This window comes from Palaemon carinicauda, chromosome 7, assembly GCF_036898095.1.
Source record: "Palaemon carinicauda isolate YSFRI2023 chromosome 7, ASM3689809v2, whole genome shotgun sequence".
In the NCBI taxonomy this organism is placed as follows: Eukaryota; Metazoa; Arthropoda; class Malacostraca; order Decapoda; family Palaemonidae; genus Palaemon; species Palaemon carinicauda.
The window spans coordinates 28172616-28195146 of NC_090731.1; the positions used below are offsets into that span (position 1 = coordinate 28172616).

At 46.2% G+C, this 22531-nt stretch overlaps 1 protein-coding gene across 2 annotated transcripts in view; it reads right to left on the reverse strand.

The window, feature by feature from the left end:
• LOC137643907 (muskelin-like) overlaps nt 1–22531 on the reverse strand; it is a 163285-nt gene that overhangs the window by 85128 nt on the left and 55626 nt on the right. For both annotated transcript variants that reach the window (XM_068376658.1, XM_068376657.1), the window contains exons 3-5: nt 11737–11879; nt 1662–1761; nt 563–661 (exon numbers count right to left, since the gene is read on the reverse strand). In XM_068376658.1, the coding sequence (XP_068232759.1) occupies nt 563–661; nt 1662–1761; nt 11737–11879 (342 nt within the window). The remainder of the gene's footprint in view (nt 1–562; nt 662–1661; nt 1762–11736; nt 11880–22531) is intronic.

Sequence of the window (22531 nt, forward strand, 5' to 3'; positions counted from 1 at the left end):
ACTAAAAGCCTAAACACACTTCCGCTAAGGGAAGGGTCGGCCATTTAAAAGTGAAAGAAAGTCCATACTCTCTTTGTCACCATAATTAAATCTATCCAAAACGAGTTCAAGATTTAAGATGAAGATAAAACACCTGCATAGCGAAAGCTCAAAACTAGAATAGTGTACTTCACCAATTAGTTGTGAAAACAAATCCAGTTTAGCAACAGCGAATAAGCACGTCTTGTCGGGAGCACGACAGAGAGAAAATTGAGTTCTTTGTTTACATTGAGTACTGGGTATCTGGACGACAGATGGCGCTGTTGGGCACACCCGCAACCTGTGTAGTGATCGCTGGCGAATTTTACCTTAGAGTTTTCTGTCGAGCAACAGAGTTGCAGCTATTATAATCACCGGCTAAGTTAAATATTGAAAAATCAAAATTACTAAGACACATAAATGCAAACAAAACATTCATGCTGACTTTTGACTTATATGTATAGTCATTACATTTTCCGTCAAAATAATTAATAAAGATTCATAACCATATTCAAGATGGTAAAGTTAAAACTTTTTTACTTACTGTTGTATACCAATTCATGCACTTTTGAACAATTGCCCTGTCATCGCACCCACCAAGCGAAACATGCCAGATGCTAAAATTAAAGGTTGAGCCCCACGACTGCAAGAAAAAGGTTGTAAAGTTTATGAAATAAACAGTGGGCACTTCATCACATCTGTAACAACAGCTATGGTCACTTGTAAAGCATAAACAGAAAGTTATGTAACACTCAAATACATAAATGAAAACATACTTAATTACCTTGTACAGTATAGCACAAATAGCTGATAACCACATTGGGAATGAAAACTTTAAAAATAAATGCAAATCCCTGTCTTACCCTTTAAGCTTTACGAGTACCAAATCTGAAAGTTAGTAATTTTTCAACAACAAAGCTCCAAAACAAATTTTATTGATAGATGTAAAGTAGACACAATTTAATAAGATATAAATTAATTCTTTTATGGAAAAGTAATAGAAATAAAAATATAAAAACAATAACAATTACTGGTTTCTTTCCTAAGATATAAACTTCAAAAACTCCCAAGTAAAAAAATAGTATGTACATCTTGATGTAGAGGAGGAAAGATTACAGTATTGCACACTACTAAAATATAGGTAATTTTTCGACAAATATCAATATAAATTATCTTTCTTGCATAAGTATAATATAACACAAGAGACTCCACAATGGAAAGTCATATCACTTACTGATTGTCATTACTGCATTGTTAAGAATGAAAATTTCTGCATCTTTTATAATTTTTCTTTAACCAGTTGAACTTTTAAATGTTATATTCTCTTTTTGCAATTCTGATACTTTTATTATCAAGATTTTCGAAATGTTTCAGGGTACTTATATTATTGATCTAAGTGTATTTCCAGACTGACAACTATTCTTCCTTCTTAGTTTAACCATAAATCAAAACAATTAAATAACTTTGCTAAAGAAATTAAAACCCACAAATGATATGGATTAAAAGTAGAAATAATACTATACATACCAAACAAAAGATTGGAAAAATTACATAGTATGATGCAGAAAATATCTCAATATCCTTTTCAAAATTCCTATCACACTGCTAATAAAATAAACCATACAAGAATTAAAATTGAATACCTGAAGGGGAACAATCTTGACAAAACGGACAGGAAATTGATGACCAGACACAGTATGTTTTAAAACGAGAGTTTCAGAAACTGTGTCATTCTTTAATCCACTGTAAAAAGAAAAAAATACTGTCAATAAACATTCAGAAATCTTCAAAAATAACAAAATCACATGATCTATATCTACTTCACAATAGAGAGTTTTCCACAAACATGAGTCTCTGAAACAAAAGCAGCAGTAGTGTGAAACTAGCCACCCACTGAAGGTATACTAACATTTGACTCAAAATTTACAGGAGAAAAGGAAGCAGTTTTAATAAGAGCTAAAGATGACCTATCCTAAAGAGAAGGGATATCACCAACTTCATAAGCATAAGTGGGTATAAACACCTGGAAGTCTGTGGTCCCGCATGACTACCCTAACCTCATGAGTACGTTTTATTCTGTGGTAACTTACTTTCTAGACCAAAGAACCTTCAAAATCATCTTAAGATGTATAATCTTCCAGCTCCTTCCCTTAGCTGTACAAATCATAAATAATCAAGTTTGATTAAGCATACACAGGATGAATTTCCTCAACATACAAAGAGTTATCATGTTCTACTCACCTCTTTCCTACTCTAGGTGAGAACTGAAATAGGCCTACCTCATGCCCTCTGGGGTTGCTTTGCCCAGTAACACCCACCGAAATGAAGTATTTAGACACTGTTTCTTTCAAAGTTTTGGATATATATGAAAACTTCCAGTCTATCTCTGCTTTAAAAACCTTAGGCTCTAAATGAGAGGGAACTACTAAATTCTATGGTGGAGAAGGGCAAGTAACGAACATTTTTGCTGAGAAGGGAGATATGGAATTACTAATTCACATTTAAAAGTGAATTAGTAATGCTATCAGAGCAAATAACAGTAATACAGAACATAACTTGGTCTCTAGCTAGGCCACCAGCTGAAAAATGTTATTTTTATTAGTAAAATAAATTTTTGAATATACTTACCCGATAATCATGTAGCTGTCAACTCCGTTGCCCGACAGAATTCTATGGAGGGATACGCCAGCTATCACAATACTAGAAGGGGGTGTACTTACCAGCGCCACCTGTGGCCAGGTACTCAAGTACTTCTTGTTGACACCTCCTCAATTATTCCTCGGTCCACTGGTTCTCTATGGGGAGGAAGGGAGGGTCGATTAAATCATGATTATCGGGTAAGTATATTCAAAAATTTATTTTACTAATAAAAATAACATTTTTCAATATTAAACTTACCCGATAATCATGTAGCTGATTCACACCCAGGGGGGTGGGTGAAAACCAGTGTACAAGATTAAAGGATAGCTAAGTATCCCATTTTTCATATAACAGTTATCTCAAATAACAATGAAATAATAAGTACCTGGTAAGGAAGTCGAATTGAACCGTTACTCTGCCTCTTTTTTAAGTTCGTCTTCCTTACTGAGCGCAGCGTTCCTCTTGGAGGCTGAATCAACCCAAAGGTGCCAAAGTATATGGGGTTGCAACCCCTACTAAAGGACCTCTACAAAACCTCTAACCCAGGCGCTTCTCAAGAATGAATAGACCACCCGCCAAATCAAAAGGATGCGGAAGGCTTCTTAGCATACCGTAACAACCATAAAAACAACAATAAAAGCATTCAAGAGAAAGGTTAAAAAAGGTTATGGGATTAAGGGAATGTAGTGGCTGAGCCCTCACCTACTACTGCACTCGCTGCTACGAATGGTCCCAGGGTGTAGCAGTTCTCGTAAAGAGACTGGACATCTTTCAGATAAAATGATGCAAACACTGACTTGCTCCTCCAATAGGTTGCATCCATTATGCTCTGCAGAGAACGGTTTTTATTAAAGGCCATCGAAGTAGCTACGGCTCTTACTTCGTGGGTCCTTACCTTCAGCAATGCAAGGTCTTCCTCCTTTAAGTGAGAGTGGGCTTCTCTAATCAGAAGCCTTATATAATATGAAACCCCATTCTTGGACATGGGCCTCGAAGGTTTCTTGATGGCACACCATAAGGCTTCTGACTGTCCTCGAAGAGGTTTAGACCTCTTAAGATAAAATTTGAGAGCTCTGACAGGGCAAAGAACTCTCTCTAGTTCGTTACCTACCATGTTGGAGAGGCTAGGTATTTCAAACGATCTAGGCCAAGGACGTGAAGGAAGTTCGTTCTTTGCTAGGAATCCAAGCTGAAAAGAACATGTTGCAGATTCGGTCGTGAAACCAATGTTCTTGCTGAAGGCATGAACCTCACTGACTCTCTTAGCTGTTGCAAGGCAGACGAGAAAAAGAGTCTTGAGGGTAAGGTCCTTGAAGGAAGCTGACTGGAGAGGTTCGAACCTAGGTGACATAAGGAACCTTAAGACTACGTCTAGGTTCCAGCCTGGAGTGGATAGACGACGCTCTTTAGACGTCTCAAAAGACTTAAGAATGTCTTGAAGGTCCTTGTTGGAAGAAAGGTCCAAACCTCTGTGGCGGAGAACTGAAGCCAACATACTCCTATACCCTTTAATCGTAGGGGCTGAAAGGGATCTCTCATTCCTAAGATGTAGAAGGAAGTCAGCTATTTGGGTCACAGAGGTATTGGTAGAGGATATTGAATTGGCTCTACACCAGCTTCGGAAGACCTCCCACTTAGACTGGTAGACTCTACGAGTGGAAACCCTTCTCGCTCTGGCAATCGCACTGGCTGCCTCCTTCGAAAAGCCTCTAGCTCTAGCGAATCTTTCGACAGTCTGAAGGCAGTCAGCCGAAGAGCGTGGAGGTTTGGGTGCAACCTGTCTACGTGAGGTTGACGTAGAAGGTCCACTCTTAGAGGTAGAGTCCTGGGGATGTCGACTAGCCATTGAAGTACCTCTGTGAACCATTCTCTTGCAGGCCAAAGGGGAGCAACCAGCGTCAGCCGTGTCCCTTCGTGCGAGAGGAATTTCTGCAGAACTTTGTTTATTATCTTGAACGGTGGGAATGCGTACAGGTCGAGATGGGACCAGTTCAGTAGAAAAGCATCCACATGAACTGCTGCAGGGTCTGGAACAGGGGAACAGTACAGCGGAAGTCTCTTGGTTATGGAGGTGGCAAACAGATCTATGGTAGGTTGACCCCACAAGGTCCAAAGTCTGTTGCACACACTCTTGTGGAGGGTCCATTCCGTGGGAATGACCTGATTCCTTCTGCTTAGGCGATCTGCTGAGACGTTCATATCGCCCTGAATGAACCTCGTGACCAGAGTGAGGTTTAGACCTCTTGACCAAATGAGGAGGTCCCTTGCGATCTCGTATAGGCTCCTCGAATGGGTCCCTCCTTGCTTGGAGATGTAAGCCAAGGCTGTGGTATTGTCTGAGTTCACCTCCACCACTTTGCCTAGCAGGAGGGACTTGAAGTTCAACAGGGCTAAATGAACTGCTAGTAGCTCCTTGCAGTTGATGTGGAGTAATTCCTGTTCTTCGTTCCACGTTCCCGAGCATTCCCGTCCGTTCAAGGTCGCACCCCAGCCCGAGTCCGATGCATCTGAGAAGAGATGAAGATTGGGGGTCTGAATAGCCAACGAAAGACCCTCCCTGAGAAGGAGGTTGTGCTTCCACCACAGGAGAGTGGTCTTCATCTCTTGGGTGATTGGGATAGAGACTGCTTCGAGAGTCGAACCCTTGTCCCAATGAGCTGCAAGATGGAATTGAAGAGGGCGGAGGTGGAGTCTCCCTAGCTCGACGAACAGGGCCAGTGATGAAAGGGTCCCTGTGAGACTCATCCACTGTCTCACCGAGCAACTGCTCCTCTTCAGCATGCTCATGATGCACTCTAGGGCTTGGCTTATCCTGGGGGCCGAAGGAAAAGCCCGAAAATCCTGACTCCGAATCTCCATTCCCAGGTACACAATGGATTGGGAGGGAATGAGTTGAGACTTTTCTATGTTGACTAATAGACCCAGTTCTCTGATTAAGTCTAAAGTCCAATTGAGATTCTCCAGACAGCGACGACTCGTGGAGGCTCTCAACAGCCAGTCGTCCAAGTAGAGGGAGGCTCTGATGTCCGATAAGTGTAGGAATTTTGCTATATTCCTCATCAGATGAGTAAAGACCATAGGAGCTGTGCTTAGGCCAAAACACAGGGCTTGGAATTGGTAGACAACCTTTCCGAAAACGAATCTCAGGAAAGGTTGGGAGTCTGGATGAATAGGAACGTGAAAGTAGGCATCTTTCAAGTCCAACGAGACCATCCAGTCCTCCTGCCTGACCGCTGCTAAGACCGACTTCGTCGTCTCCATCGTGAACGTCTGCTTGGTGACATACGCGTTGAGCGCGCTGACGTCCAGCACCGGTCTCCAACCTCCTGTCTTCTTGGCCACAAGAAAGAGACGGTTGTAGAAGCCCGGGGATTGATGGTCCCGGACTATAACCACTGCCTTCTTCTGCACAAGTAGCGACACCTCCTGGTGCAATGCTAGCCTCTTGTCCTCTTCTTTGTAGTTGGGAGAGAGGTTGATGGGCGATGTGGTCAGAGGTGGTTTGAGGCAGAATGGAATCCTGTAACCGTTCCTCAGCCAACTGACAGACTGGGCGTCTGCACCTCTCTTCTCCCAGGCTCGCCAGAAGATCTTGAGCCTGGCTCCTACTGCTGTCTGGAGATGCGGAGAGTCAGTTTTTACCTTTAGATGTCCTGGAGCCTTTCCTGGACTTGCTCCTGTAAGAGTCTGGACGGGAGCTTCCTCGGCTGGGGGCTCTACCACGAAAGGGCGGTATGAACCTCGTAGCAGGGGTATCAGCCACTGGTGAGCGATAAGTCTTGGGGACTGAGGTAGTAACCTTAGACTTACGAGCCGATGAGGCTACAAGATCGTGTGTGTCCTTTTGTATCAGGGCAGCAGACAAGTCCTTAACCAGCTCTTCAGGGAAGAGGAACTTCGAGAGCGGAGCAAAAAGGAGTTGTGACCTTTGGCAAGGTGTAATGCTGGAGGAAAGGAAGGTACACAGCTGTTCCCTTTTCTTCAAAACCCCTGATACAAACATCGACGCAAGCTCACCAGATCCATCCCTAATGGCCTTATCCATGCAGGACATTAATAGCATGGCAGAATCCTTGTCCGCAGGAGAGGTCTTCTTGCTGAGGGCCCCCAGGCACCAGTCAAGAAAGTTGAACATCTCAAATGCTCTAAACAGTCCTTTCAGTAAGTGATCAAGGTCTGAGAAGGTCCAGCAAACCTTAGAGCGCCTCATTGCAGTTCTCCGAGGCGAGTCCACCAGACTTGAGAAGTCAGCCTGGGCAGAGGCAGGTACTCCCAAGCCTGGTGCTTCTCCTGTGGCATACCAAACGCTCGCTTTCGAGGTGAGCTTGGTCGGCGGGAACATGAAAGAAGTCTTGCCAAGGTGTTGCTTAGACTGCAGCCACTCCCCTAAGATCCTTAATGCTCTCTTAGAGGATCTTGCTAGGACTAGCTTAGTATAGGAGGACTTAGCTTGTTGTATGCCCAGCGAAAACTCAGATGGCGGAGAGCGGGGAATAGCAGAGACAAAGTGGTCTGGGTAAACCTCCCTAAGCAGAACCAAGACCTTACGAAAGTCAATAGACTGTGGAGAAGGCTTGGATTCATCCACGTCTGATGAGGGATCCAGGTGTGCCTCCTCATCATCAGACGCCTCATCACCAGAGTGTAGCGAAGGTATCGGACAAGAATGCTGAACAGCAGAGTCAGAACGAGTAGGAACAATAGTAGTGGTTTCCTCTTCAAGTAACTGTTGAGGGAGAACCTGAGGCTCAGACTGCAAAGGCTGAATAGCAGACGAAGCAGAAGGAAGGCGCATGGGTGGAGGAGGCTGACTCCTAGCATGAGTGGTTGAACCCAAGGATTGCGCTTGCTGAGCGGTTGGTGGAAGCGGAGTAGCAAGTTCCTGTTCCTGTGGTGTGAGCGGAGCGTGATGAGGTTGAGGCTGCGCAGAACAAGGTAAATGTCTCGCAAGCTGAGGCTCCTGAGGCGCAAGGCCAAGGTGTAGTGGAGCTTGCCTTGAGGATGGTTGAGCTCGCTGCAGCGAGAGCTGAGGAGACTGACTCATGGACGGGAGAGGTTGTTGTACCTCAGCCAAGAGTTGCACCACTGGTGGAGCAGCAAAGGGAGGCGGAGGAAGAGAGGTATAATCCTCCTGATCCCATAGCAAAGGTTGCCTTAAAGAGGGCGGAGGCTGAACACCACTGGGAACAGCAAACTCAGACCGTGGCTCAACATCGTACGCCTGGCAGGTGGTACTGCGATCAGGCGGAGCAAGCGCAGGCGGAGCGAGCGCAGGCGGAGCGAGCGCAGGCGGAGGGAGTGTAGGCGGAGGCGGAGGTGCAACACTCTCAGCCCGACACTCACGCATCAAGTCCGAAAGCTGTGCTTGCATGGACTGTAGTAGAGTCCACTTAGGGTCGGCAGAAACTACAGTAGGCTGAGGTAAAGCCTTAACAGTCGAGCTCTGTTGTGGCAGAACCTTACTCCTCTTGGGCGGAGTGCAGTCGACAGATGACTGCGGCGAGTCAGAGCTGAGCCAATGACTGCAACCTGGCTGAGCACTCGCGGACTGGACTCTGCGTTTAAGTGGTCTCGAGACCTGAGACCAACGTTTCTTCCCTGACAGATGATCAGCGGACGAGAAAAAGACGGGCTCAATCGTCTGCGGGTGGGAGTGACGGTCTTTGGAAGACACGCCCGCAACCACCGAGGATACTTCTGTGCGCCTAACAAGGCCTGCCGAACCCTTATGCCCTTCGACATTGCTTCTCCCCTGGGCATGGGAGCTTGCAAGAGGTCCCGGACTGGGAGGACGACTGGCTCGCACAGAAGAATCCTCACGCACCACACTGGCACTGACACTAGCACTTGGCACTGCACTGACACTAGCACTCGTCACAGCACTGGCACTAACTCCACCCACTGCACTCTTGACCTTAAGTTCCTTAACTTCGGCCATCAGAGACTTATGGTCACTTACCACTGACTCTACTTTATCGCCTAAGGCCTGAATAGCACGCAAAACAACAGACATATCAGGCGGAGGGCAAACAGTAGGTTCGGGGGTAGCCACTACAGGGGTAGGAAAAGGTAGGGGATCATGAGGTGAGGAAAACAGTGAAGAGTGAGAAGAACTCCTCCTAACTCTACCTCTCTCTAACTTAGATGAATATTTTAAAAGACGGACAAATTCCAGTTCCGAAAGTCCGGCGCATTCCTCACATCGATTTTCTAACTGACAGGGTCTGTCCCTACAGTCAGAACAAGCGGTGTGAGGATCTACCGAGGCCTTCGGAATACGCCTATTGCAAGACCTACATCGTCTATGGGAGGGGGCTTGCGAAATGTCAGACATCTTGAATCCAAAGAGTTAGCCAAAGGGGTTTCCAAAATCAAGCAAAAGATCGTTAACCGTTAATCAGGACTATATAAAAGCTATCTAGCTAATATAAGAAGGTTTCCAGTAATGCGACAGCCGAAATCTGAGAGAATACTTCACCAATTAGCCGTGAACAAACTCGAAGATCATAAGCGTATCCCAGAACGTCTTGCCGGAAGCACGACAGAGGAATAATTGAGGAGGTGTCAACAAGAAGTACTTGAGTACCTGGCCACAGGTGGCGCTGGTAAGTACACCCCCTTCTAGTATTGTGATAGCTGGCGTATCCCTCCATAGAATTCTGTCGGGCAACGGAGTTGACAGCTACATGATTATCGGGTAAGTTTAATATTGAAAAAATGTAGTATTATGATTAACTCTTCACCTTCTTGACTCATTTCCTTTGAGCTACTGTACATAATTAGCATATTCTAATTATACTTGATCTGGGATATCTCTATGCTCCTCACATCTATCCCGTAGTGGAAAATCTTTGCCTCTACAGTCTTATTACAGACTACAGAATGCACTATCTACGCTCAGTAAACATACTTTGGTCTTACATTGGGACCAAGACCAATATAAGAATGAAAAATTGGCAAAATCCTCTATGCTATCAAAAAAAAAAAAAAAAAAAAAAAAAAAAAAAAAAAAAAACCACAAAGCCAATATCACCATCACAAAATGAGGTGTATAATTCTCTTAAGTGTTTAGTAATCATACCTATTTAAAATCTGTTCCCTTTACTGACGTCATCAAATAACATGAATACTTTTTATACATTACTTATGTGTTTTCCCTATTTACCAGTGTGATTATTAACTAGCACTGTATACTGTATAATACTACATTTCCTTCCAATTTCATCCATGCACTTGCTAATAATGTTATTACCAATCCTCAATACTAAATTTAGCTTCACTATTTATCATCCCTAAGGTAACAGAAAAGTTCTACCAACAGCCTGGGGTTGTCTGTTCCTTTCTTGTATCCTCTCCATTTACAGTACTGCACAATATAGGATGTGACAATCACTTATAACATCTGGATTTTGTCATCCTGGTCATCCCTTGTAAAACCATTTGTTATACTATGTGCAAGTGGCTATATCTTTCCTACAGCACCCACAAAGTACATTCCTTAGGCTTCCTTTTAAGTCATGACAAACTTACCGGTAGTTGTACGATTATTATTATTATCAAGTAGTGGTTGTAACCATAATTATAATTAATACTCTTATCATCGTTTTATTATAACAATTACTATGTTATCTTTAGCAATGCTATACCAAGTTGGCAAAGTAAAATGCTACAAGCAAATGGGACACAGAGGGAGAAACAACCCAATATGCAAAGATAAATACAGAAGTGAAGAATAAACAATAAAAGGAAAATAACATGGAACTTTGTAACGTGACTACCCGTTTGTACCAAGTTTCAACTTCAGCAAGCCTTTACACCTTCCTGGAAACTGCCTCATGCAGAACCAAATGCAATATCAAAAACAATTATAAATGATATTTGTAAAAATTAGCCTGCCTTTCAGGATATCTCTCAGTAAGTTTTCTGCATCTAAAAGGAAATTTTACCCCGGTATAAGAATTTTGACTCGGTTGTCTAGTTGAATTATTTGATAATGACAGAAATTAGGTAGTGATATACTCAATAGAGTTTATTCACTTAGCTAAGTCCCTCATTAAGACTCATTTAAGGATGTTTAAAAACTCTCCACATCCCATGTCCCTTACGGATGACTTCTTGACCTTTGCACTTAATCCTTAATCATATGTTGATGATATTAGGGACATCAATCTCTTCTAAAGAATAAAAATGACAAAATTCTCAACTATCTTTCTGAATGCCCCTGTCAACCTAATGATGAGATTCCTGGACCAATGATTCCAGCAAGAGGTAACAATTACATTCTGCCTTGCTAGACACACGGGATGGTGTATGAAAAGGTCTTTGCAGTATTCCTACAACTTCAGATTTAATAATTTCTACTTTTGCTTTTAATCCATTTTTTTTTTTTTTTTTTTGTATCTCCTTACTTTGCTGTTCCAGTAAATAACAGTTCATTAGATTGGAGGCAAACTTGTAGCAAATTACTGTACCCAAAACACTTAACAAGAATAAAACATTGAACAAGTTGACACGATAGGCTAGGACGCAAAGAGTACAGAAGGATCCAGAGGGCATATGCATAGTGAACTACTATCTTCTGACTGACACACAAAAGACTGATGAATCTATGAACATACAAGACAAATACAGGCATATTTATGATTAATGGGCTTTTTAGTAAAAACTTGTTATAAAAACATTTTTATAAGTTTTCAAATTAAAATATTAGCTAATATCATTAAAATACTGACAAAATATGAAATATGTCAAATAATGCAGGCCTACAGATAAAAATTACTTGAACATATACATTTAGCAAAGGAAATATTGAAATCCTTAAAAAATATTTACTACTGCCAACTAACCATGAGAAAGATAAAAGTATGGTACATCTACTGGGATCTGATTTACAAACAATAACACTTGAATTTTGAAATATAAACCTAGATTTTAAAGAGGGAAGTTTACGTCAATACTGTAGCATCTTCCACCCAAAAAATATATTACCAATAACACACAATAAGGAAAATTATATAACCCAAGCAACCAGCATCAATAACAATAATACAGTATATAATTACCTTGATTTCTACTAACCTTTCTAAAAGGAGCACCATATTGTCATCAGAAAGACCACCATAAACTCGAAATTTCTTAACATTGCACACGTGGGTTTTTTCATATTTTCCAAAAGTTATTGTCTTCACCACAGCTGGATGTTCTAATTTTAATATTAAAAACTGAAAATAAAAATGTCAAGTGATAATCTTGTACATATAAAGAACCTATGTAATGTAATACTACCCTTTACAGTACTGTACTGAAATTCTACAGGTCAAATGGAAACTCACAAGTGTCTTAGTAGCCATTTCTTAGACGATTAGATTTTAATTTTCAGATCAAAGATTCTACCGTATTACTCAAGAGAGGAAATTTAACAGAAAATTTTTGAATAACCCTTGGATTTTTTTTATTTAATAAAGTACTGTACTGTACTAAATATTTTGTACTGTACTAAATATTTACCTGGCAGATTAAATATGCCATATCTTAAACCTGACTATTGTTGTTCACAACCTTGTTTACAAAAAGTTATTCAATAATTCAATGAAAATCATACCTTGGTACTGTATTGTCTTCTCTCAACAAAACAAAGTCTCTCCAGAAGCTACAGTACATCAACTAGAATTAAATAATCTTGGTTTAATCTAAAAGAAATTCTTAATTGACCAAAAAATTTCATCAATCACCTGACTGCAGCAAAATATGTGGACACTCCTTTAGTTCTGTAGCCAGTGGTATCATTTTAACTTTAACTTTTGGATCACTAAGTCTAAGAAAGACAAAAATTCCCCATACAAGCTTCTCATCACAGAATTTGACACATTGTGTCTTTCTGGCCAAAAGAAACATCTAGTACAAAGTAACATCATTATGCCACATTGGCAGTCAACAACAAGTGGGCAAAATACTAGAGAGGGATTCAAACACCTACCCAGAAACCTTCTCCTCATTCCCATAATTAAAGGCTTGGTTTCTAATGCATTCTTGCCCAGAGATCTTGAATTTATAAGACAAAACTATCCTCATCATTGAAATGTATTAACACATTAACCGCATTTGGCAACTCAGCTCTCTATTCCTGCCTTGCGGTACCATTCATTCAACTGTCTCACCAGTGTCCGTTGGACTTTAGCAGAGAGAGGAGGTATGTAACATTGTTAGAGAGTTTTCTGTAGAGTACAACCTAAAGATCCATGGTACACAGTGATATCGAATCACAGACCACTGATATTTTTCTCCTCTACTGCGAATTGGAGCACCAATGTACCATCCATTGGTTGTCTCACATATGTACCAGTTTGCTATGAACTAATGACATATTCTTGTTCTGCTATTTGGTGCAGTTTTTATGATGCATATATGAGTTAGTATTGATAAAATATCTTACATTTAATCAGGTGTGCATAAGAAAACTATTAATATTTAGAGAGAGAGAGAGAGAGAGAGAGAGAGAGAGAGAGAGAGAGAGAGAGAGAGAGAGAGAGAGAGAGAGAGAGAGAGAGAGAGGAGAGAGAGAGAGAGAGAGAGAGAGAGAGAGAGAGAGAGAGAGAGAGAGAGAGAGAGAGAGAGAGAGAGAGAGAGAGAGAGAGAGAGAGAGAGAGAGAGAGGGGGGATCACTGTCAAATTATTAATGGCAATTTGACTTTACATTTGTACCATTATCAAAGTTATTCTCAAAATTGAGAGAGAGAGAGAGAGAGAGATAATGGAATACTAAATACAACTCGGAAATAAGTCGTTTCGATTTTTAATTTTCCACTTCTGTTATGAAAGCAAAGTTTTTATTTACACACAAACATGACAAATTCGGAGATAATTTGTATTTTTCCTAACCATACAAACCTTAGCTATTTACATTGGGTTTACTTTCGGCGTAGCTGAAATTGACGAGCCAATAGATTTTAACGAGGGTTAACTACCCCCGCGCTAGTTAGCGGGGGTAGGGGAAGGGGTAGCTTGCTACCCGCCCCCCCCCCCCCACACCGGTGATTTGCTTCACTTCACTTAGAGGTAGGACTTGACTTGGGGGACAGGGCTGACGGGCAAATACTGTATGTGTAAATAGCTAAGGTTTGTATGGTTAGGAAAAATACAAATTATCTCCGAATTTGTCATATGTTCCGTAACCAAAATACAAACCACACTATTTACATTGGGTGACTTACCCCTTAGGAAGGGTGGAAAGTCCCCAGCCTTACTGACTTTGGCTTTACCCGGGGACTCCGACTCCAAGTGAGTAGCACTCGAGAAAAGGAGTCCCTGCACCTCACAAGTTCCTTGCTCCGCAAGGAACGTGTGGCCTACATAAGTTGTGTGTGGAGGAAAGAGCATGACTCGTCCTATGAAGTTGACCTTGAGACCTTTAGATAGGAATCCAGGATAGGACGTTCCCAATACCACCTCGTCAGGGTATGGGGGACGCGACAGTATTAAGCTTAATACTAGGAGCACAAGGAAGCATGGTTTACCTGCAGAGGTTGAGGTCAGCTATGCGGAGACCAGGATGCTGCTTCCCCAAGAGAGGGGAGGATGAAGAAAGAAGTATGGGCCAGACATACTCTTTCATTCACGCAGACTAAAACCGGGTAACAACGCCCTCAACCTACTGCTACCTGCCCATAAAGGAGCCTGAGGCTAGACCAGCTGTTGTGCAGCCACCAAAGGGCCAATAGAAAAAGTATCGAGGCTCCTGTGGGTCACGTCCTGCAGGTAGTGGGCTGTGAAGGTCGTCTGACACTTCCAGACCCCAGCTTGAAGCACCTGCGTCACAGAGAAGTTACTCTTAAAGGCCAGGGACGTAGCGATGCCCCTGACGTCGTGTGCCCTAAGGCGACATGACGGAGGAGGGTCCGGATTCAAGGCGTGATGGATAACCCTTCGAATCCAAGCCGAGATGGTGTTCTTAGTGACCCTCCTCTTCGTCCTGCCTGTGCTAACAAACAATGCTTGCACCTGAGGACGAATTGCAGCTGTTCTCTTCAAGTAACACCTCAGACTCCTCACTGGACATAATAGCAGCTGGTCTGGGTCGCTTGTTACAAAACGGAGACTCGTGACCCTGAAAGAGTCGAACCGTGGGTCCGGCACTCCAGGGTTCTGAGTCTTGGCAACAAACTCAGGGACGAACCTGAACGTTACCTCCCCCCATCCCCTTGAATGGGCGACGTCGTACGAGAGACCATGAAGTTCACTAACTCGTTTGGCAGAGGCCAAAGCGAGCAGGAAAGCCGTCTTCCAAGACAGGTGGCGATCAGAGGCCTGGCGTAATGGTTCGAAGGGAGGTCTCTTAAGAGCCCTGAGAACCCGAACCACGTTCCATGGAGGAGGTCTCACTTCTGACTGAGGGCAGGTAAGCTCATAGCTACGTATGAGTAGAGATAGTTCCAGCGAGGAAGAAATGTCCACTCCTTTCAGCCTAAAAGCCAAGCTCAAGGCTGAGCGATAACCTTTCACCGCTGAGACCGAAAGGCGCATTTCCTCCCGCAAATAAACGAGAAACTCCGCTATTGCTGGAATAATGGCATCAAGTGGAGAGATACCCCTCCCACGACACCAACCACAGAAGACTCTCCACTTCGCCTGGTAGACTCCCTCAGAGGACTTTCGCAGGTGCCGAAATATTCTCTCTGCAACCTGTTGCAAAAAGCCTCTCTCCGTGAGGAGACGCTGGACAGTCTCCTGGCGTGAAGCCGAAGCGAGGCTACGGCTTTGTGGAAGATGTTGCAATGTGGCTGTCTGAGTAGCTCGTGTCGTGGGGGAAGCTCTCTCGGGAGCTCCGTCAGGAGCTGCAGAAGGTCCGGGAACCATTCCGCGTGATGCCATAGCGGAGCTATCAGGGTCATCGACAAGTTGACCGATAGTCTGGTCCTGTTGAGCACCCTTCTCATCAGACAGAACGGTGGGAAGGCGTACACGTCGATGTTGTCCCACCGTTGTTGGAAAGCATCTTGCCAGAGTGCCTTGGGGTCCGGGACTGGGGAGCAGTACAGGGGCAGTTTGAAATTCAAAGCTGTCGTGAACAGATCCACCGTCGGGGAACCCCACAAAGTCAGGACTTTGTTGGCTATCTGAGGATCCAAAGACCACTCGGTACTCACTATCTGCGAAGCCCTCCTCAGCCTTACTATCCTGTCGTCTGATGGAAAGGCTTTGTGGAGATTGGTGTCTAACAACATGCCTAGATAAACCAGTCGTTGGGACGACTGCAGAGAGGACTTCTCGAGATTTACCAAGATCCCCAGATCCTGGCAAAGTCCCAGAAGCCTGTCTCGATGTCGAAGAAGGGTCGACTCCGAGTCTGCTAGGATCAGCCAGTCGTCCAGATAACGGAGGAGACGGATGCCGTTCCTGTGCGCACAAGACGAAATCAGGGTAAACACTCTGGTGAACACCTGAGGTGCTGTGGAGAGACCGAAGCACAGCACCTTGAACTGGTAGGTCTTGCTGTCTAGGCTGAATCTCAAGTACTTCCTGGAAGACGGATGGATTGGGATCTGGAAGTAAGCGTCCTTCAGATCCAGTGTGCACATGAAGTCTTGTGGTCTTACCGCAAGTCTGACCGTGTCCGCTGTCCCCATGCTGAACGGAGTTTTCTTGACAAACTTGTTCAGAGCTGAGAGGTCGATGACGGGTCTCCAGCCTCCAGACGCCTTCTTTACAAGAAAGAGTCGACTGAAGAAGCCTGGGGAGCCGTCGACGACCTCCTGGAGAGCATCCTTCTTGAGCATGGTCTCGACTTTCGCCCGAAGGGCTAGCCCCTTTGCCGATCCCATGGCATAGGAGCTCAACGACACTGGATTCGCTGTCAGGGGAGGTTGAGATGTCGTGAATGGGACACGATACCCTTGGCCGATCACGGAGACCGTCCAAGCATCAGCCCCATATTGCTGCCACCTGAGCACGCAACTTTGAAGGCATCCCCCCACAGGTGGACACACAGGGGGACTGCCACTCCTAGCGTTTGCGGCTGCGGCCGCTCCCTCTAGGAGTCTTGCCTCCCCTGGAGGACTTACCGCCCCTCTTGTCCTTGGCAGGAAAGGGCTGGGGCTTAGACACCACTTTCTTAGATACCGGCGCCTGCTTCGGTGTCTTGCGAGGCTGCTGCTGATGTTGCTGCGGAGCTGGAGGCTTGTAGGGCCGAGATGCAAGGGCCCTTTGGAGGAGGGAGTCCTGGCTAGACTTCCTCCACCTTTCAGCTGTTCGTTCCATATCTTGGGGCTCAAACAAATTACCCCAAGGAGGGAGGCGTGTCTGAGCCTGCAGACATCCACGGCGGGGACCTTCGGATGGATCTTCTCGGTCAGCGCATCACGACGCTTCAGCACCGAGTTGGCCCACAGGTTGGTAACCTGATGTGCCAGGAACTCGATGGAGCGAGTGCCCGAGAGGAGGAAGGTCTCCAGGGCCTTCCTATTGCTCTCCTTAGACAGATCCTCGGAGCGCAATAGGATGCCCAGAGAACCTAGCCAGACATCCAGCCACGAAGTGGCCTGCATGGCACACTTCGCGACCTTCTCGTGGCATAGGATCTCCGACGTCGAGAACGTCACCTGACAGGCGGAGAGCTTCTCAAGAGGAACTCCCCTAGTAAGCTCTTCTACCGAATGGTGGAGGGGAAGAGCGAGGCTAGACTCCCCCATGATCTCAAAATACCTCCTCTGCTGGAGACGAGGAGGTGGGAGGAGTTTGTTCCCGGCAGAAGAACGACTGGAGGAAGCGAGTACTGCGAGCTGAGCGTTGGCCCTGGCTCTGGCACTCTTCAGCCCCTGGAACCAGGGCAGAGCCGCGCTGGCCTTTGGGGGCTTCTGAGTTCCATAAACCTGGTCCAGGACCGTGTCCTTGCCTTCACGGGGGGCGATCACAGGGTCCATGAACCCGTTGAGCTGTCTCATCAGGCCCAAGACCTACCAGAAGGCATGCTCAGACTCCTGCTGCTCTCCTCCCTGCGGACTGGCAGCTAAGTCTCCTGTCCCCGGAATTGAATTGAATTGAATATAGGATTCAGGCATTAAGCCAAGCACTGGGGCATCTTGGCTTAATGCCTAAATCCTATATTCAATTCAATTCAATTCAATTCCGGGGACCTGTCCCCGGAAGCTCTTCCTGGGGAGACACGTGGACGTTCTCCCGGGGTCTGGCTGGTTCCTGACGAATTCCTGAAGAAGACTTTGGCATCGTCTCGAAGTCCTTGGGCTCCCTCCTGTGCGGGATACAAGACTCCAGCAAAGAGGTCTGGTAGGCACCTTCCGCGCGAGACGATTCTCCTCCACAAGGAGGTGACTCCCCCCTTGGTGCTGAGGGGGAGACCGTCGCCTCACTGGACTCTCCTGAGGACGGAAAAGCCTCGTCTACGGGAGAAGGAGAAAACGACTGCGAAGGGGACAGAGCCTTCCTGACGGACCTCTTAGGAACCAACTTCTCCCTGGGAGAAGTCACCACGAAGTCCACTCCTCTCCTTCTCTTCAGCGGGGGCGAGGCCGTCGTTGGCTTGTGTCCTAGATCGGCGAGTGCCGGCTTCATAGCCTTCACTAACGCCCGCATCAGAGGACCAAACCAAGACTGCCGAGACACGGACACAGAGTCCGAAATTCCCGCTGGAGGGAAGGGGATCGGGCGATCCTTCGGAGTGGACACCACTGGACCTGCCTGCAAAAAAGAAGGGGAAGAAAGTTGCCTTGACCTCTCCGAAGGTCCTTCCTTGTCCTGCAAAAGAGACCTGCGCTTAGGCGGAGGCGATCCCGACTGTGACCTGGCGACACGCGTCCCTGCTGTTCCCGCAACCTGCGGAACCCGACGCGAACGGGGGCGATACAAAAGTCGCGCGCGAGGGGCTGTTGGAGCGCGGGCGCGCAATCGCGCGAAGACAAACGAGCGCGGGAGCGATCGCGCGCGGGCGAACGGGCTCGTAGGCGAGTGAGCGCGTGGGCGAGCGAGCACGTTAGCGAGTGAACGCGCTGGCGCGTGGGCGAACGAGAGCGCTCAGGAGACCGCTGAGGGCCAGGGGACCGAGCAGGGGAATGATAGTGTCCTGGAGATCTGTGGCGCGTGGGCGAGCGATGGCGCGTTGGCAAACGATGGCGCGTTGGCGAACGCTGGCGCGCAGGCGAGCGATGGCGCGTGGTGGCGCGTAGAACGCGCAGGCGAGCGACCGCGCGTGGGCGAGCTGATCGCAGGAGACCTATGTTTCTCCGGATCCGCTGGGCGCTGATGCGTAGGAGAGCGCTTGCGCGCAGGCGATGGAACACGAGGGAGGTCTGGAGATCGCCGGCGCTCAGGGGAGTGCTGACGCGCTGGTGATCGGTGACGAGCAGGAGATCGCTGACGAGCAGGAGAACGTTGACGCATCGGAGATCGCTGGCGCGCTGGAGAACGCTGGCGAGCAGGAAGACGACGCGTAGAAGACTGTGCAGCAGCTATCGGCGCGACGCGCAAAGGCAAACGCTCGCGAGTGGGCTCAGGAAGAGGAGGCGCGTGGGCGTGCCGGAACTCTGGATGTACGCGCAGGAGACCGCGCGCGTTGCTGCGCAGGAGAAAGCTGACGAGCAGGATTGCGAGGGCGAGGAGAAGTTGAGTCCTTGCCCATGTCCTGAACCGGAGTTCTAGGGCGCGTGGGCGAGCATGGGCGCACAGGGCGCGTGTCAGGAACTGGAAGAGCAGGTGCGCGTTGACGAGCAGGAGATCTAGTGCGCTCAGGAGACCGTTGGCGCGCTGGGCGCGCAGCAGGAACAGGAGGATGTTTGTTGTCCATAGGATAGCGCTGGCGAGCAGTAGGGCGTTGACCATCAGAAGAGCGCTGGCGAACAGAAGAGCGCTGGCGAACAGGAGAGCGCTGGTGATCAGGAGAGCGCTGACGAGCAGGAGAGCGCTGACGAGCAGGAGAGCGCTGGTGCGCTACTACGCGTGAACGCGTAGGAGGGCGCGCAGGGGAACCCTGACGCGCAAGGGAAGCGCCCACACTGTGGGCGACATCCCTTTGCCCCGAAGAGACCAGTGCCCGTCAGCTGACGAGATCAGAAGACTGCTGGCCATCTGCACAAGAAGTAGAAAGTCTGGAAGGCGTGGGAGAAAGTGAACGATCCCCGGAGAGGTCTAAGGACATGGCTGCTACAGTCTGCTCCTGGCAGGAAGAGTCCCCATCGGAGGACGGAGGAGGAGAAGAATCGAAAAGGCGCCTCTTGACACCCTTATAGGGAGACGGGAGGACCTTGCGGCGAAGCGGATGATGAGCCTTACGGCGAAGGCGGCCACGAGGGAGGTCGTCAGGATCATCAGTCCTCCAAAGAGGAGTCTCAGTCAGAGCGCTCCCCCGAGGGGGAGACTTAGCCGCAGGAGAGACCGTGGGACCCCCTTCCCCCTCCGAAGGATGTACAGAAGGGGGAGGAGAGCCTTCAGCAACGTCATCAACATCAGGAGCCGCAGAGGTTTGACCAGACTCGTCGGAAGCCTCTGCCACCACGACGTCGACGATAGACAGAGGATCTACCTCTGCTATCACTGGCGACTGCTTGACAGCGGCCCCTAACTGAATAAGGTCAAACAGGGCTTCCTTGGAGGGCAGGCCCTTAAGCCCCAAGGAAGCCCAAAGCTGAAAAAGATCATCATTAGACACAGGATCAACATTATTAAAATCCTCCCCCGAGGAGGAGGGGGAGCCACCCCGCTATGGGAGGCGACGCCCTCTCCCGCACCCCGAGGTTGGGAAACAGAACAAGGGCCTGCGCTCCCACTCGGCGGCCTCTCACTAGAAGCCGAACGAGGGGGAGCTTCGGAGGAGGTTTGGGCGGCGGAAGAAGAGTCCCGAGAGCCTTCCTCCTTCAAGGCAACCCCCGAAGGAGAACGGTCTCTCTTGGACTTCTTCTTACGCCGGCGGGCAAACCTCTCCCACTGGGAGACAGACCACTCCCTACACTCACTACATGTATTTTCCCTATCACACCGTCGGTCTCGACACTGCGGGCAAAGGGTGTGAGGATCGGTATCCACCGCCGACATGAAGGTACCGCAAGGGCGGCCGGCGATCCCAGGGCACTTGCGCATGATGAATACCAAAGGGCGAGGCCAACTTCAAACACACAGCTGAGGAAAAGCAAAGAAAAGATTAAGGCTGTCAATAACGAGGACGATAGACAGACACGTCTGCACATCGTCCGAGCCAAAAGTGAAGTGAAGCAAATCACCGGTGTGTGGGGGGGGGAGGGTAGCTACCCCACTAACTAGCGCGGGGGTAGTTAACCCTCGTTAAAATCTATTGGCTCGTCAATTTCAGCTACGCCGAAAGTAAACCCAATGTAAATAGCGTGGTTTGTATTTCGGTTACGGAACAAAAACAGTTTGTGTGTGAAGGAAAATTTTGGTATATCTGTGGCCTGAATACCTCATTCCATAAACTTTCACAAACATGTTTGTAAAAGTTTATAGAGTGAAGTATTTGGGCCAAAGATGTACCAAAACGCAACAGAGAATCATCTGGTCCGTATATTATTTTTTATTATTATAAAAGCAAAATTTTCATTTATTAACTTTCATTTAATTGTTCTACATTATTTGGTATGAGGGACATTTTTGTCTGTACAGTTGATTATGGTTGCATAATGTAATGCTTACATTTAGGAGGTAAAATATAAATAAACTTTATATACAGACTGGAGACCTCTATTTTCCTTTTTTACATAATAATTATTACCTTATCATTTTGAACTTATTACATGGTACCATTACAACACATCTGCAGTCATAATGAAGAGGAATTTACACAAAAATTGCTAATGTACTCATATTTGTGCAAGTTTTTCAAAAGGGCTATTCGGGCCACATATGTACCAATACGCATCAAGTGAAACATCTGCTCGGTACACTGGTGTCCCAATACGCAGTTAACGTGTTAACAGATTCTTTGTCTATAAATATGTAACTTCACTAATCTGTTGACATTCCTCCACTAAGGGAATAAAAATCAACCTTTTATCATTAAAATATACTACAGTGAAGTACACTATTGCAAACTGTCTCTCAATAACGTTGGCCATTTTACTGACAGAATGCAACCAATAACTGATGGCCCACCCCTCTAAAACTTCACAGAGGAGGAGAAAGGCCCAGGGGAAACGGAATTATTAAATCCTTATGTTGATAAACTTTCTGCTTTTTTGACTGATATCCAGATATTGAATGGGCTTCTTTTCTCTCCAAGCACCCTGAAATCCATCATTAGTTGCTCTTATCACTCCTTTAATTCCAACACAAAATATAATCGTTTGTGTTTTGTTCCTAGTTTCCTAGTGCTTGATAAGAACATTCAGGAAGAAGATAACACGAACTCTTCACTCCTCATGGTGATTACAGGGCAAAGTTAGTATAGAAAGCAAATATAAATTGCATAAAAAAAAACTGGCCCTAACCAATCAATAGCCTTCAATGCCAGCTTTCATGTGAGGTCAAGAGAACTAACCATGCCTCAATGATTAGCGTATAACTGAAGCGCTTCTCCGTCAAAAATTAATTGAAAGGAAGATTTTTTGCTAGTAGATATTCTCTGATTGACCAAAACACAAGCAAGGATGGTTTAATGCCTGGTGATCTATCTCTTTGCTGATTCTTGCCAGGCAGAGTTCGTTAATTAGTGAGTTTCGGGCATCTTTAGAGGGGGCAGATGAACCTCCTTCATGAATGGTGTTACAGATGGGCATCTTCAGCTGGATCATTACAGCTTCTAAGTATATGAGTTGCTAACTATTTGGAGAATTGCTGATGACCAAGATTTTGTCTAAGATATGTTATATGGAGAGATACTGACTGTGGACTTGTAGAGAACAGGGCATGTGAATTAGTA